At 42.8% G+C, this 12,114-nt stretch overlaps 1 protein-coding gene across 7 annotated transcripts in view; it reads right to left on the minus strand.

The window, feature by feature from the left end:
* The window catches only part of herc1 (HECT and RLD domain containing E3 ubiquitin protein ligase family member 1), a 66,393-nt gene that overhangs the window by 37,304 nt on the left and 16,975 nt on the right, over nt 1–12,114 (minus strand). For 4 of the 7 annotated variants that reach the window (XM_041934557.1, XM_041934548.1, XM_041934584.1 and 1 more), the window contains exons 14-26: nt 10,309–10,530; nt 9,031–9,183; nt 8,270–8,402; nt 7,737–7,928; nt 7,176–7,400; nt 6,820–6,993; nt 6,609–6,723; nt 5,659–5,779; nt 4,579–4,750; nt 3,297–3,639; nt 1,828–1,948; nt 1,587–1,677; nt 537–808 (exon numbers count right to left, since the gene is read on the minus strand). In XM_041934557.1, coding sequence (XP_041790491.1) covers nt 537–808; nt 1,587–1,677; nt 1,828–1,948; nt 3,297–3,639; nt 4,579–4,750; nt 5,659–5,779; nt 6,609–6,723; nt 6,820–6,993; nt 7,176–7,400; nt 7,737–7,928; nt 8,270–8,402; nt 9,031–9,183; nt 10,309–10,530 — 2,334 coding nt within the window. The remainder of the gene's footprint in view (nt 1–536; nt 809–1,586; nt 1,678–1,827; nt 1,949–3,296; nt 3,640–4,578; nt 4,751–5,658; nt 5,780–6,608; nt 6,724–6,819; nt 6,994–7,175; nt 7,401–7,736; nt 7,929–8,269; nt 8,403–9,030; nt 9,184–10,308; nt 10,531–12,114) is intronic. The other 3 variants (XM_041934593.1, XM_041934574.1, XM_041934566.1) reach the window with 2 other exon arrangements.

Raw genomic sequence — 12,114 nt, forward strand, 5'->3', positions numbered from 1 at the left:
TATAAAAAGGTAAATCTGACGACATTTGGCGACATGTTCCTTCATTACCTTTAACACACACACTGCAGTTTATTTGACTCTATTCCACACACACCATCCTGCTGCTGTAAATATTCAGTCCTTAAAAGTGCTCAGCAATTTCCTCCTGTTGGAGAAACACTTGACTAAAGCTACAGAGGAGAGCTGCCTCAGGGAAATTACTTTTATTTTTTTAAAGGTACAAATATACACTTATGTTATAGATTTATGTCTTCAGAAGGAACCAGTGGGCACGTGGCTGAGAGCTGCAGACAGGACAGGAAACCCAATGCGTTGTTAGTTTTGGACTCTCCAACCTTTATCTTTCAGTTCTCTACTGAAGCCTTTAATCCTTCACGTGAAGCAAAAACATGAGGATCACCTCAGGAACATAATGATGAAGCACAAAATCACTATATCACCTGGTGTCTGCTGTCAAAATAAATGTGCATTTTAGTTTGTTTTGTGCCTCACTTAAAGTACCGAGGCAGACAGACTCAGAACAGTCCTGAGCTCACCTCCGCCCTGCTCTGCTGTTGTTCCATGGCCAGGATAGTTGCCTGTGGGCTGGTGGACATACTTTCTTCTGGCTCCTTGAAGGCTGGAGCCAGGCCCACATCACCACTGATAAAGCTGACCATGTTGTCAGTGAGAGCGTGGATGCCCAGTGAGCGGCTCAGGTCCAGGTCTGACTCTTCATAGGAGTATGCCGAGCTGTAGCTCCGCTGGCGGCTCAGTTTGGCCCGGAACCAGGACTCAGCCAGGGAGTCTGGGGAGCTGTGAAGCAGGCCTGCAGACGGGAGGAGAGGGAGAAAAGCCTTTCAGATACATAAATTCACAGCATAACTTTGATGGATGGACCATGTAGCTTTGAAGCACCTAAGAGCTATGCAGTGCAATGCATCATTACTCTGTGAGAGTTCATCAGATGGCCAAATGCTGATTCTTCATGCGGGCACAAGCCTTCATCAGCCATTATGAATTCATCGATAATGGGCGCACTGGGTTTCCAAACCCACTGAGGGAAAAATGCTGCAGTTGAGAAGTGAAATGGTAACCAGGGCTAGCGTTTCCAGATAACAACTGAAGCACTGAGGTCTAAGTGTCAGTACTGATGATTTCTTTAAAAGCGCGACTGATAATTTCATGAAAACTCTTTTGGGAAAAAATAATCACATTCTTCACGAGGAATGAGCCATCATTGTGCAAATTAACAAACGCTCCAAGTGGAAGAATGAACTGTTATTTGTACAATGGGCACATCTGTATGATCTTTACTTCTTTTTGCTGCCTATGCGTTAGCTCAGAGAGCAGAATATGAAGTGTCTTGAGGTGACGCTCAAAACAAAGCCCTCATCATGAGAGATGAATGGGGGGCATCGCAGTCATGGAGGTACGAGCTAACGAGAGGAAGAAACATGCCATCGTTTACTTGCTTGGAGCTCCTCTTGTGTTTGGGGCTCAACTGGCCCAAAAGAAGCAAATAAACTATCCACAGAGGAATGAAAAGACAGAGAGACAAGAGTAACACATGATTGATGACAATGAAAGACCTGCATCATCCTTACTCGCAACATTAGATGGATCATTCAGCAGAGGATCTTTACCTCTCTTTTTGTGAGAGAACGCCAAGTCCAGGTCGACATTCCTCCTTCCACTCTGCAAGAGAAAGAGAGACAAAGCCTGATGTAGCTTTCCAATCACTACGCAATGCTCAGCTCTCGGTATGCAGCTCATAAACACAAACATGCCTGCGTCGTGAGACAGAGAGGTGCAGTATATGTGTGTGAGAGTGTGTGTGTGCTCTACCAGGGTGTAACCCTCTTCGTCCGACTCGGGCTGGGAGAGGTCAGACTCGCTCCTGGACTTCATCAGCCTGTAGCTCGGGCTGCTCTGCACTGAGCGGCTCTCTGCACTCAGACTCTCGCTCCTGCAAACACATCACAGCGGCTGATTAATCATCTTTGTCATGGCAACACCCTACAGATATAACAGAACTAAACAAGATATAAAAATGATTTAAGCCCCCAAAGATAAAGCCAAACAATTCCCACCACTGCACTCAATCACTCCTGCCAACTGCACAGGGCCTAAACACCCTGATAGAAGAAAAGGCCAAGTTAATATGTTCACTATGACAGATTCTATCAAGGTCCCTCAAACATAGGTGGGCCTTTAGTTTGAGCCCCAGAGAGCAGGAGCCAGCACTATGAGGTTCAAGGTGCTCCAGGTGGAATGCAGAGCATGAATATACTGTGTGTTAATCTTCAGAAACTTGTTGAAACAAGTGAAAAGTGGGCTGTCTGTATCAACACTCTGACAGAAAACATCAGGTGCACCTTCCCATAGTTGCCTGTGGGTGGACAAGGCTCAATAATCCATATAAAATTATACATCAATAGCAAATCCAAAGCCTTTTCTTTTATTACCATTATTATCACAGCGGCCGACAACGAGAAGAAGCCTCTCCACAGATTTGTGGGTCAGACACACATTTCTTGGCCGTGGACAGAAAAAAAATATTTGCAGATTTGAATCTAATTTTAGAGGGTTTTGTATTCAAAGCCAAAGCTGGCTGAGATACTGGTATGATTAAACTTTCCAATTGGCTAACGCCTTGATGGCCATTTAGTCTTTTTCCATTATGTTCAAGCTTGAATATTAAAGAATAGGTTTCAAGTGTCATAAAACAACCCTCGACACACTTGCTCATAAAGTATGCACACTGAAAAACGACTCTGGTTGCTGTAATGATTCTTTCTCTCCCGACTGGCTGCAAATAGATTCCTTGCTAAAGAGATTTCAATATGAAAGATAGAGGACAAAATCCATAGTCCTTGTTCAGGGCAAATATGCAAACGCCAGCAAAAGCTAATATGCAATCTGAGGGGCCAAACTAAATGAGCATCTTCCATTCTTTTTAGTAAAAGTTTCCACTTAGTGTGACTGTTCTTCTTCTGCAGCTCAGCAAGAAAAAAAATGATCAGGGAGAAGCAGAGGATGTTGCACTTAAAAGACTAATTTAGGAAAAAAACACTGGGTTAGCTCTCCTCCATCTCTTACTTTGGACTCGCAGGAAGAATGATTATTACAGTGACAAAAATGATGATGTTCATAGAGGACTGTCAGTGTTGTTACAGATCTGCATTAACTGTATAACAACAACCACTCAAAGAGCTCCACACACACATTCATACACAGGCCATTTATCTGTCAATACATAATATTTTCATTTACAACCCCCTCCCTCCTGACTGTGTGGTGGGCAGTGCTCTGACCTGGTCATGAAGCTCAGACACTCCTGTGTTCCTGTGGCTGATTGGGTCTGACCCTCCTCCTGGTTCTGCTTGGTGAGCTCGCCCAGCACAGGACTCACCCCCAACAACAGCAGGGCGCAGCGGTGGATCACAGAGTTACAGGCTGCTGTGTACAGGTCCTGGCCCTCTGGGAGACCCGTACTGCCCCGCCTCCCCTCCTGCGACAGAATGGCGTCCTCCTCTCCGGCTCCTCCTCCTCCGCTCCTGGAGACGGGGCCGGAGCCCAGTCCCGTGCTGCTGCTGGCCCGCTCTCTGTCCCGGCTGCGAGCGACCTCCCGTGCTGAGAGGAAACATTGAAAGATTTCTGTGTTGTGCAAGATGCACATACACACACACGCATATCAAACACACACACACACACAAGATGCTGGGTTAGAGGACAAGCAGCAGCCGGAGAACACGCTCAGGCCATGCGAATGCAACACGGCAAAAAGCTTTTTCCAACGCTGTCACATTCAGGCCAAATGTTCGATAAAACTTTATTAATCCCCAGCCGGGGAAATAGGGTATAACAGCAGCATGTGATAGCAGTTGGAAAGAAAAATAGCAATACAGATAGATAAATTCAAAAAAACAAATACAAAATAAAAGTTGACTATATATATGTACAAAATGTGTACATGACACCAATGCTTATTTTACAATTACATACCTGCTGTAAATGAAATAACAAGTAACTTCACTGCATCTACTGCCTATTTCTATCAATGTGCCAGTGTCAGGGCCTTCTCAATACTGAATGTCAGACATCACACTGAGCAAGATTACACAAGCTAATCATGACATACTATAAAATGCACAATATGTTTGAAACACTTTTGTATCAGTGGAAGCAACTAGTGAGCTGCTTCACGTTTGTTTGGCTGTAGTAGCCTCCAACAGCTACATAACACCCAGTTCTAATCAATGTAAGAGATATGTGTGTAAACTGGTTTTCTACCTGTGATGTAATAAAAATGTTACTGAATAAATATCTAAGCCATTTAAACTCCTTCCTCAACATGTGATGGAACCCTGAAGGAACTTCACCAACATGGCAAAACACTGAACAGGAAACAGTGTCAGACTGATTCAGTGAAAAAAAAAAACTTGATTATTTTTCACCACTTAAATAAATGATAAAGCAGAGGTGTGAATGGGAGCAGGCAGGATAATAAAAGCTGAACTGAATCTCATTATATACTTAATGTTCCTAAGCACACTGAAAGCATATAAACGTACAGGTCCAGGCTGCTGTACTTACTTCCAGCCGTCATTACTTCATGCTCCCTGTCCTCCTCTTCATCGTCTTGCTCCTGATGACCTTCTTCTCTCTCGCGGTCGGCTCTCTCTTCCAGCTCTGCCTCCTCATCGATGGTGCGGGTGAACGAGTGCTCCTGAGGGTCCATGTCCAAAGAGTCCTGATTGTCTGAAATCTGACCACACCAAAGGACGTCCATGAGCGTACGGGGCAAACTCTTTGTTCCAGGAACAAAGAATCCGCTTCCAGAGGAGGAGCTTAATTAGAGAGGAAAACACTAAGAAAAACTGAAAAAGCAGTTTGAGAGGCTCATTAACCAAATGGAAATACAGTGATCCCTCGCTATAACGCGGTTTACTATTCACGGTTTCGCTACTTCAACGTGCATTGTGTTCTGCATTCTGATTGGCTAAAAAGTCACTCCGCTTCTTCTCTACCTGTGCGTCAATAACGTTGCAGTTTAATATGTACACGTACGTAAAACAGCTCGCCAAATTTACATTACGTACGTGCAAATTCTCTTGCAATTTGGAGTTTTGCCTATCACTGTGTTCTTCTCCCGAACAAACACACCTGCACCGCGAGCTTCAGAAGAAGAAAACACTGCAGAGCGGAGTCAGGATGCAGCGGCTCAGTCTGAAGAGCAGTGAAATACACCTGAGTCACTATTTGTCCGACTGAACTTCGTATTTTTTTCATAATCATTTTTAATTTTCTCCCGTTTAATCCAATCACTCGGGTCGTGGTGGGCGGTGCTAATCTCCACAATTTGAAGCCTTCTGTTCACATCGATGATTAAAATTATTATTTGACAGTACAGTACAGAAGTTATTTGTTAAAAAAAAAAAATGTTTCTAAAGTACTTTTATTTGTGAAACAAATGCTTGAGCCTGTAAAATGGTTTGTTCTTTCTTTTCAATGTATAATAGAGTATTTAATTGTATAATAATTGTAAAAAAAAATAAAGGTTTCTACTTCATGGATTTTGCCTATCACGGGTTCTTTTTGGAACGTAACCCCCCGAAAAACAAGGGTATACTGTACTGAATAGTTAGAGTTGACATAAACAGTTTGTTTACTCACCCTCCTCTCACGCGAAGAAGATCTCGTCTGGATGAAATCCATATTCTTACAGGCCAGCAGGCGGTTTCGTACCTTATAAACACTGCGATACACCTCTGCAAGGGACTTAGAGGGTTGGTACCTGATAGGAAAATAAAAATATAGTTATGACAGGGCTGTAAGTTTACTTTTGTACACAGCACTGGTGCTACAGAGGCGACAGAGAGAAAAATATTTTAACTTTTTAAACAGCATTTCACAATGAAACCAATCTCTGACCAGATGAGGGTTTGAGCCCAGTTTCAGTCTCTCACGCACACAAACCTGTTTCACACAGGTGCTACTGCGGTCATTTCATTCGCTGCACAGACAGATTTTTTTCATAGAATATGTAACCAACACAACAACGCCGAACTCACCACACACCTACACCACGCATGGACACACGCACTTTATCACACACACATCCATATGCTGGACCCCATCACACACACATCCACATGCTGGACCCATGTGTGGACAAACCGACCATTGCACACTGTTATTTTGCACTACTGTATACATATTTAACTGCTCGAATGTTTATCTTGTACTACAGATATTTATCCTGAATAGCCAGATGTTCAGATGTTTATCCTCTATAGAAAAATGTTAAGATGTTTATACTGGATAGCTTAGTTCTTTATTTTTTATTTCACTATTTTTTCTTATATTGTTATTTTGTATTTTGTATTGTATTTTTGCCACTTACTTGAAAGTAGTTCCTGTTTTTATTTTGCATGCCCTTGTGTGTCCACCTTTTGAGCTGCTGGAACTGCAAATTTCTCCTTGGAGATGAATATAGTATCTATCTATCTATCTATATGCGACATATATGTGGCGCTATACATATTATGTTTAACTTGGGCTGGCACTACGGAACAGAGTGAAAACCTTTAACTCGACATATCATATATATCCTGTTACACTACCTGCCCTCTCCACAGCCTTGGCCCACCAGTCCCGTGTGCTTCAACAAGGCTGCCAACACGAACCTGGACACGGTGTCTAACAGCGACTCATTACTGAGAGATGCATTGTCCCAGTCTGCAACAGAAAGCACAGTCAGCACACTGTCACTTATGTTTCAAGACTAGTGTCTCTACCATTGAGACAACAGAATGCATTAGCCAAAAGGAAGACCTTTGCTGATGGCATAGTCCTGCATGTTGATCCAGAGGCTGTTGGCAGGTTCTTTAGAGGAACCCAGAGCCAAATCCACCAAGACACTCAAGTCGGGACGCAGTGTGCAGTCAAAGGGCTTCTGCTCTTCATTACCAGACAGTGCTGCCTCCAACAATGAGCTGATGCAGGTGTCTGATGAACACAAGTGAACAAACATTCATCAGCTCAACAACTACTAAACTACTAAAGAATAATGGAATAAAAAGGCAAAAGGGGAAACACAAGTCAACTGGACAAGAGCCTCAAGACTCTGATGAGACGGTCCAACAGAGTGTGACGCTGCTATCACAGTGATGTATCTGTCCACTCCCTACCCAGTTGTGGGATGTCCATTTCCAAGCCGTTGCTGAAGAGCGGCGTTTTGAGCCAGTAAGCAGTATCCTGCTCCTCCAGCGAGGTAGGAGCTCCTTGCAACATCCCACCAAGGCAACGGCCTACCAGCAGAGCAACTGTCCTCTCCAGATCCACGAGCCACACCCAGGAGAGTGCCGGCGGTGGCAGAGACATTCCCGAGGCTGGCTCGGCAAAGTCTGACGTACCTGGAAAGTTAGAAAGGTGTAGTGGAAGAGGGTCGACATGAATTCTACCGGCCACAAATATAAATGTTCCCAAAAAGCATCCTGAGGAATTTTATTTAGTAGTTTAGTTTTATTTTTTTTATTTAACAATGTGCATTTCTGTGTAGATAGTGATTGCTAGCAATATAGTATCTAAGCAACTGTCTTAAATTAGGCCTAATATTGTTATGCAGTGACATCGTATACAAAGCAAAGGAAATGACTAAGGCCTAAATGAAGACTGTCAACTGTGCAACACGTTTTGATGATCTGATGCATATAAAGATGATTTTGTGCAGCTTCTTTTTTCATACTCACCATGAAGAGGCCACTGCAGCTCCTGGTCCTCCAGAGGGGAGGCAGCGGGCAGCAGTCTGTTGAGGCGGTCCAGCGGAGGCAGCAGGTCCAGCAGGTGGCTCAGCAGAGGCCTCGCCACCGACACTGGAAGCAGCAGTAAGGAGTTGATTATCTGGCAGAGCATGCTGCCTGCCGCTGACACGTAGATCACATCTGGAGATGATGAGAGACATGATCAGTGATGATTGATTATTTGGGGCTTTGAGTTCAGGTCTGCTGTAAAAGCACATAAGCAAAGTGAAAAAGGGGGAAAAAAAGGGTGGCAGGGTATCATTTCTCTTTACTGTGAATAAATGATCCTATAGTTTAATATCAAAACATATAACCAGAATTGTTTCTTTGTTATAGAAATAAATGCAGTGTTTCATGATGGAAGGGGAAAATTAAACAAGGAGATAAGAGGCTCAATGGGCTGAGGTTAACATTAGCAAGAGAGCGGGAGACAAGGAGGCATTCCAGCATTGCTGCAAATGAGGCTGATCGATCCACCTCACCTTGTAGCTTCTCTCGTATGCTGCCGTTCCAGGAACTCTCCTTTATCAAAGTAGCAGAGCGGGAGAAGATATCTGTGGCGTGAGGCAGCAGGAGCTGCAGATGTTTGTGGAGTAAAGCCACACTGCTGGAGTTCTGCACAAAAACATGAACATCAGAATGTTGTAAAGCTCTTCTTTACGCCAACAATGATGTGACTGAAGTGAGAAAACATCATGACATCAGGAACACCCCGAAAATACACAGTAAAAAACATACTAAAGCTGTGATTTATAATTACACAGAGCCCCTGAAATCAACTAATTTTGTCAAGAATTTGCTCAAAGACAAAAAAACCCTTTGCAAGTAGCAGTTGCAAAGTTGCATAGAAGTTGCATAAAAAACTGAGTGTTTTATTTCACGATTAGCAATTTAATTTTATTTCATGCCTCTTTAACAAGACCATGTGAGTACTGAAGTTAGATATGCAACATAAAGTAAACAAGCTCATCAAGTTGAACATCATGGAGCAGCTGCCTTTCCAGTCTGTTTGGTGCATAACTTTGTGTAATCCAAACGGAAACATTATGCTGTCACCAGTGTCGCAAGAAGACGTGAGTCATGACCCTAATGGCACTGGACCATGAAGTTCAAATAAGTACATGAGGACTTTTTATTGAGTAGAAGCTCTTTTCACCATAATAAAACTCTTATCTGTGGAAGAGAGCAAGTTTGTTTGAACAGGGTGAACATCATCAAACACGGGGACACACAGCGGTCATACCTCGGTGACGGAGTTAATGTGGCAGTATGCTAACAGCTGCTTCTGCAGGGAACACAGGAGCTGGTGGAGGTGAGCTGGTTGGCTGCTGTCAGATGAGGACGTGCCCTGCTGAAGCTTATCACTGTTCTTCTCCAGCTCACCAAATGCCTGATCCTGCACAACACAAACACAAATCACATGCAAAAAAAGTTTAACTATATGAATAAATAGGTGTACGAGGTGGGATCATTTATTAACATACATGTGCAGATGAAATAGATATCACAGATTAAAGCCAAAGGGAACTGAGTCCAGGAAATGTGTGTTTTCACAGCAGTAAATCAAGAAGACACAGTTTGTTCTTAGCTGTCAACATATAACTGGCTATAAAAATTACAGAGAAGCTATCAAATAGGTCCACAATTAAAAGCAGCCTTAGACTCTGAACCTGGTTTGTCCTTCTAAAAATGTTGATTCTTAGATTTGTAGATTAGAATCAACACGTTCCCGTTTCTATTAATACAACAGGAATGCAACATGTTCTACTACAAATGGCAGCCACGAGCAAAATATAGAGGCAGACGATTACATTACGCTTGTCTTATGAGATACACAGACTCAATTCTCTGTTCCATCCCTCTTTTGAAATCTGGATTCTTGGTATCTTCAAATTTAGAACACAAAAATTGCATTTCATCCAAGTGATCTCTGTTTTTCATTATATTCCTTTATCTAGACCCGGATTTTCCATTTGTGATTTCCCTCAAAACAGAAAACAGAGCTGCAGAGAGAGAAGAGAGAAGAGCAAAAAGGAAAAATACAGGAAGAGGCGATGAATCCAAAAGAAGTGACTCAAATGCAGAAAGCCTTGGTCTAATCATCAGTCTTTGCTCAGACCTGCATAATCAGACACACTTGAAAACAGCATGTGTGCGTGCGTGTGTGTGTGTGTGTGTTACAATCAATAAATGGCGTTTTCAGAGAGCGAGGCACAGGAACCAGCCACTGCTGTGCCAGGAAAAAAGGCAGCAGGTGATAATAACAAAGGATTATATATGACTCATGCTCTGCCTCCAGCACTCGACTACTGAGAGAAGCCTGGGAGATGGAGAGGCGGCGGAGAGCTCGATATGTTCACTTCACTGATGACTTCCTTCCTGAGTAATGTCTGCCTTTGTCAATTCTAAATAGATCATAATGATTCCACAAATAATGGTTTGCTATTGAGTAACACAGAAGCTGAAATCAATAAGAGCAAACTGCATGCACTCTGACAGAGCTCATCCAACATCTACTTACAGTATAAAAGCCCAGGTTCCTGAGCAGCGTCTTCATGAGGATCTCAGCCAGGTGGGTGTCAGGGTGGCCTGCTGTAGCGCTGTACGCGGGGTCGGGGGGAGCTGTAAAACCCGGCCCAGATGAAAGCACCTCGGGGCCGTCAGCAGGAGAGCTGTAACCCAGGAGCGAGGCCACGTGGGTGTGGTCCTGCAGGCTGGTCAGGATGATGTCGAGCTGCATCCTCTGCGGCACAGACACACATTCAGATAAGACTGCTGAGCAGACTTCAGAAATGTGACCATAAACACTTTCCCTGAATGTTTTACAGGAACTGATGAGACATTCTGACAATCTGTGCTTTCACTGTTACAAGGTTAGGTTACTGTTATTGATCTTGTAAAATAGTACATTACGTCTGGGCCCAAAAACAAGCGAAGAAGAAGATCAGCTGGAAACTGGAAGGAGAGTTTTTAAGAGTTGACATGCCAGATAGGGAGGTGGACAGATGGCACACGGACTTGAGCAAAGATGATGTGGAAAGAAAAACATGTCAGTATTCTCTCTCAGGTTTTTGGGTTGAAAATGATCAATATTCAAATGTTGATTAAAAAGAAGGAATGAACTGATATCTAAATGGACGACTCCCAACAAGCAGAACAATGTGTGAGGAAGAGGGCAAGATCCATCGGCACGGACACCAGCCATCCGGGCCACAGACGTCCATCAGGAAAGCGGTGCAGGAACATCCGCACCACCACCAACAGACTGAGGGACAGCTTCATCCCCAGAGCTGTCAGAGCTATCACCCCCAGCAGCCCCCCACTGGAGTGAGAGACTGTGAGGACTGTGAGCCACTGCACACCGCACTTTTACACCTCCACCTCCACCTGCACCTTCTGTGTACTTAACATTTAAGTACACACACACCCTTAGCTAAATTATATACATTTTAGTATATTGGTACATTTAATTTCACTGGTATATTTTATTCTGTTTGTATATTTTATTCTGTTGGCACATTTCACTGATATATTTTATTGTTTAGTATATTTTATTGCCTTAGTATATTTTCATTCTGGTATATTTTTAATAGCATTTACGAATATTTTTATTGCATGTTGGTTTATTTTATTGTAGTTATCTTAATTTTATTCTTTCTAATCTGTCTCATCTTTCTTATTATCTTGTTTCTAACATGGGGGTTGCAATAGAAATTTCATTGTCATGTCATGCTCAATGACAATAAAGACTCTTGAAACTTGAAAGTTTGTAAAAAAAAAAAAAAAAAAAAAAAAGCTGTTTCTTAGTGATACATCTCACTGCTGTAAAGATCCCCACTGAAGTCACCACATTTAAGTGAGAAATAAAAAACAAAAGTGAAAGTAAGTTTTCTGCTTGGAAAAAAAAAAGCTATTTTCTCAGCTTTTTGTCCAAAAGGTCAAACATGCTTTTGACGAATATGAATAAGACAGAATAAAATGCCTTTTGTGTGTAGAAAAAAAAGCTCCACTCTGTCTTTGGATATATTCACTGTTTACAAATTCATAGAACAAAATATTGTGGGGGGTCTTGAAAGATCAGTGGATACGATCACAAATGTTGTCGGTGGCTTGCAACTTAATAGAAATACTCTGCCAGGGAAAGCCTTCACAGAACTTAACAGCAGTACTTGATATTATACTGGCTGAAACATCAGGTCAGTCACCAGATGCTTATTTCATTCAGAGATCAGAAATCCAGAAACAAAGACCAGTTAACAAGGCAGTTAACAAGTTAACTGGCCAATGAGAAAAGACGGCCTCAGCTGGTGTTACTGCAGCCTTCAGA

The sequence above is a fragment of the Chelmon rostratus genome, chromosome 1 (assembly GCF_017976325.1).
Source record: "Chelmon rostratus isolate fCheRos1 chromosome 1, fCheRos1.pri, whole genome shotgun sequence".
NCBI classification, from domain to species: Eukaryota; Metazoa; Chordata; class Actinopteri; order Chaetodontiformes; family Chaetodontidae; genus Chelmon; species Chelmon rostratus.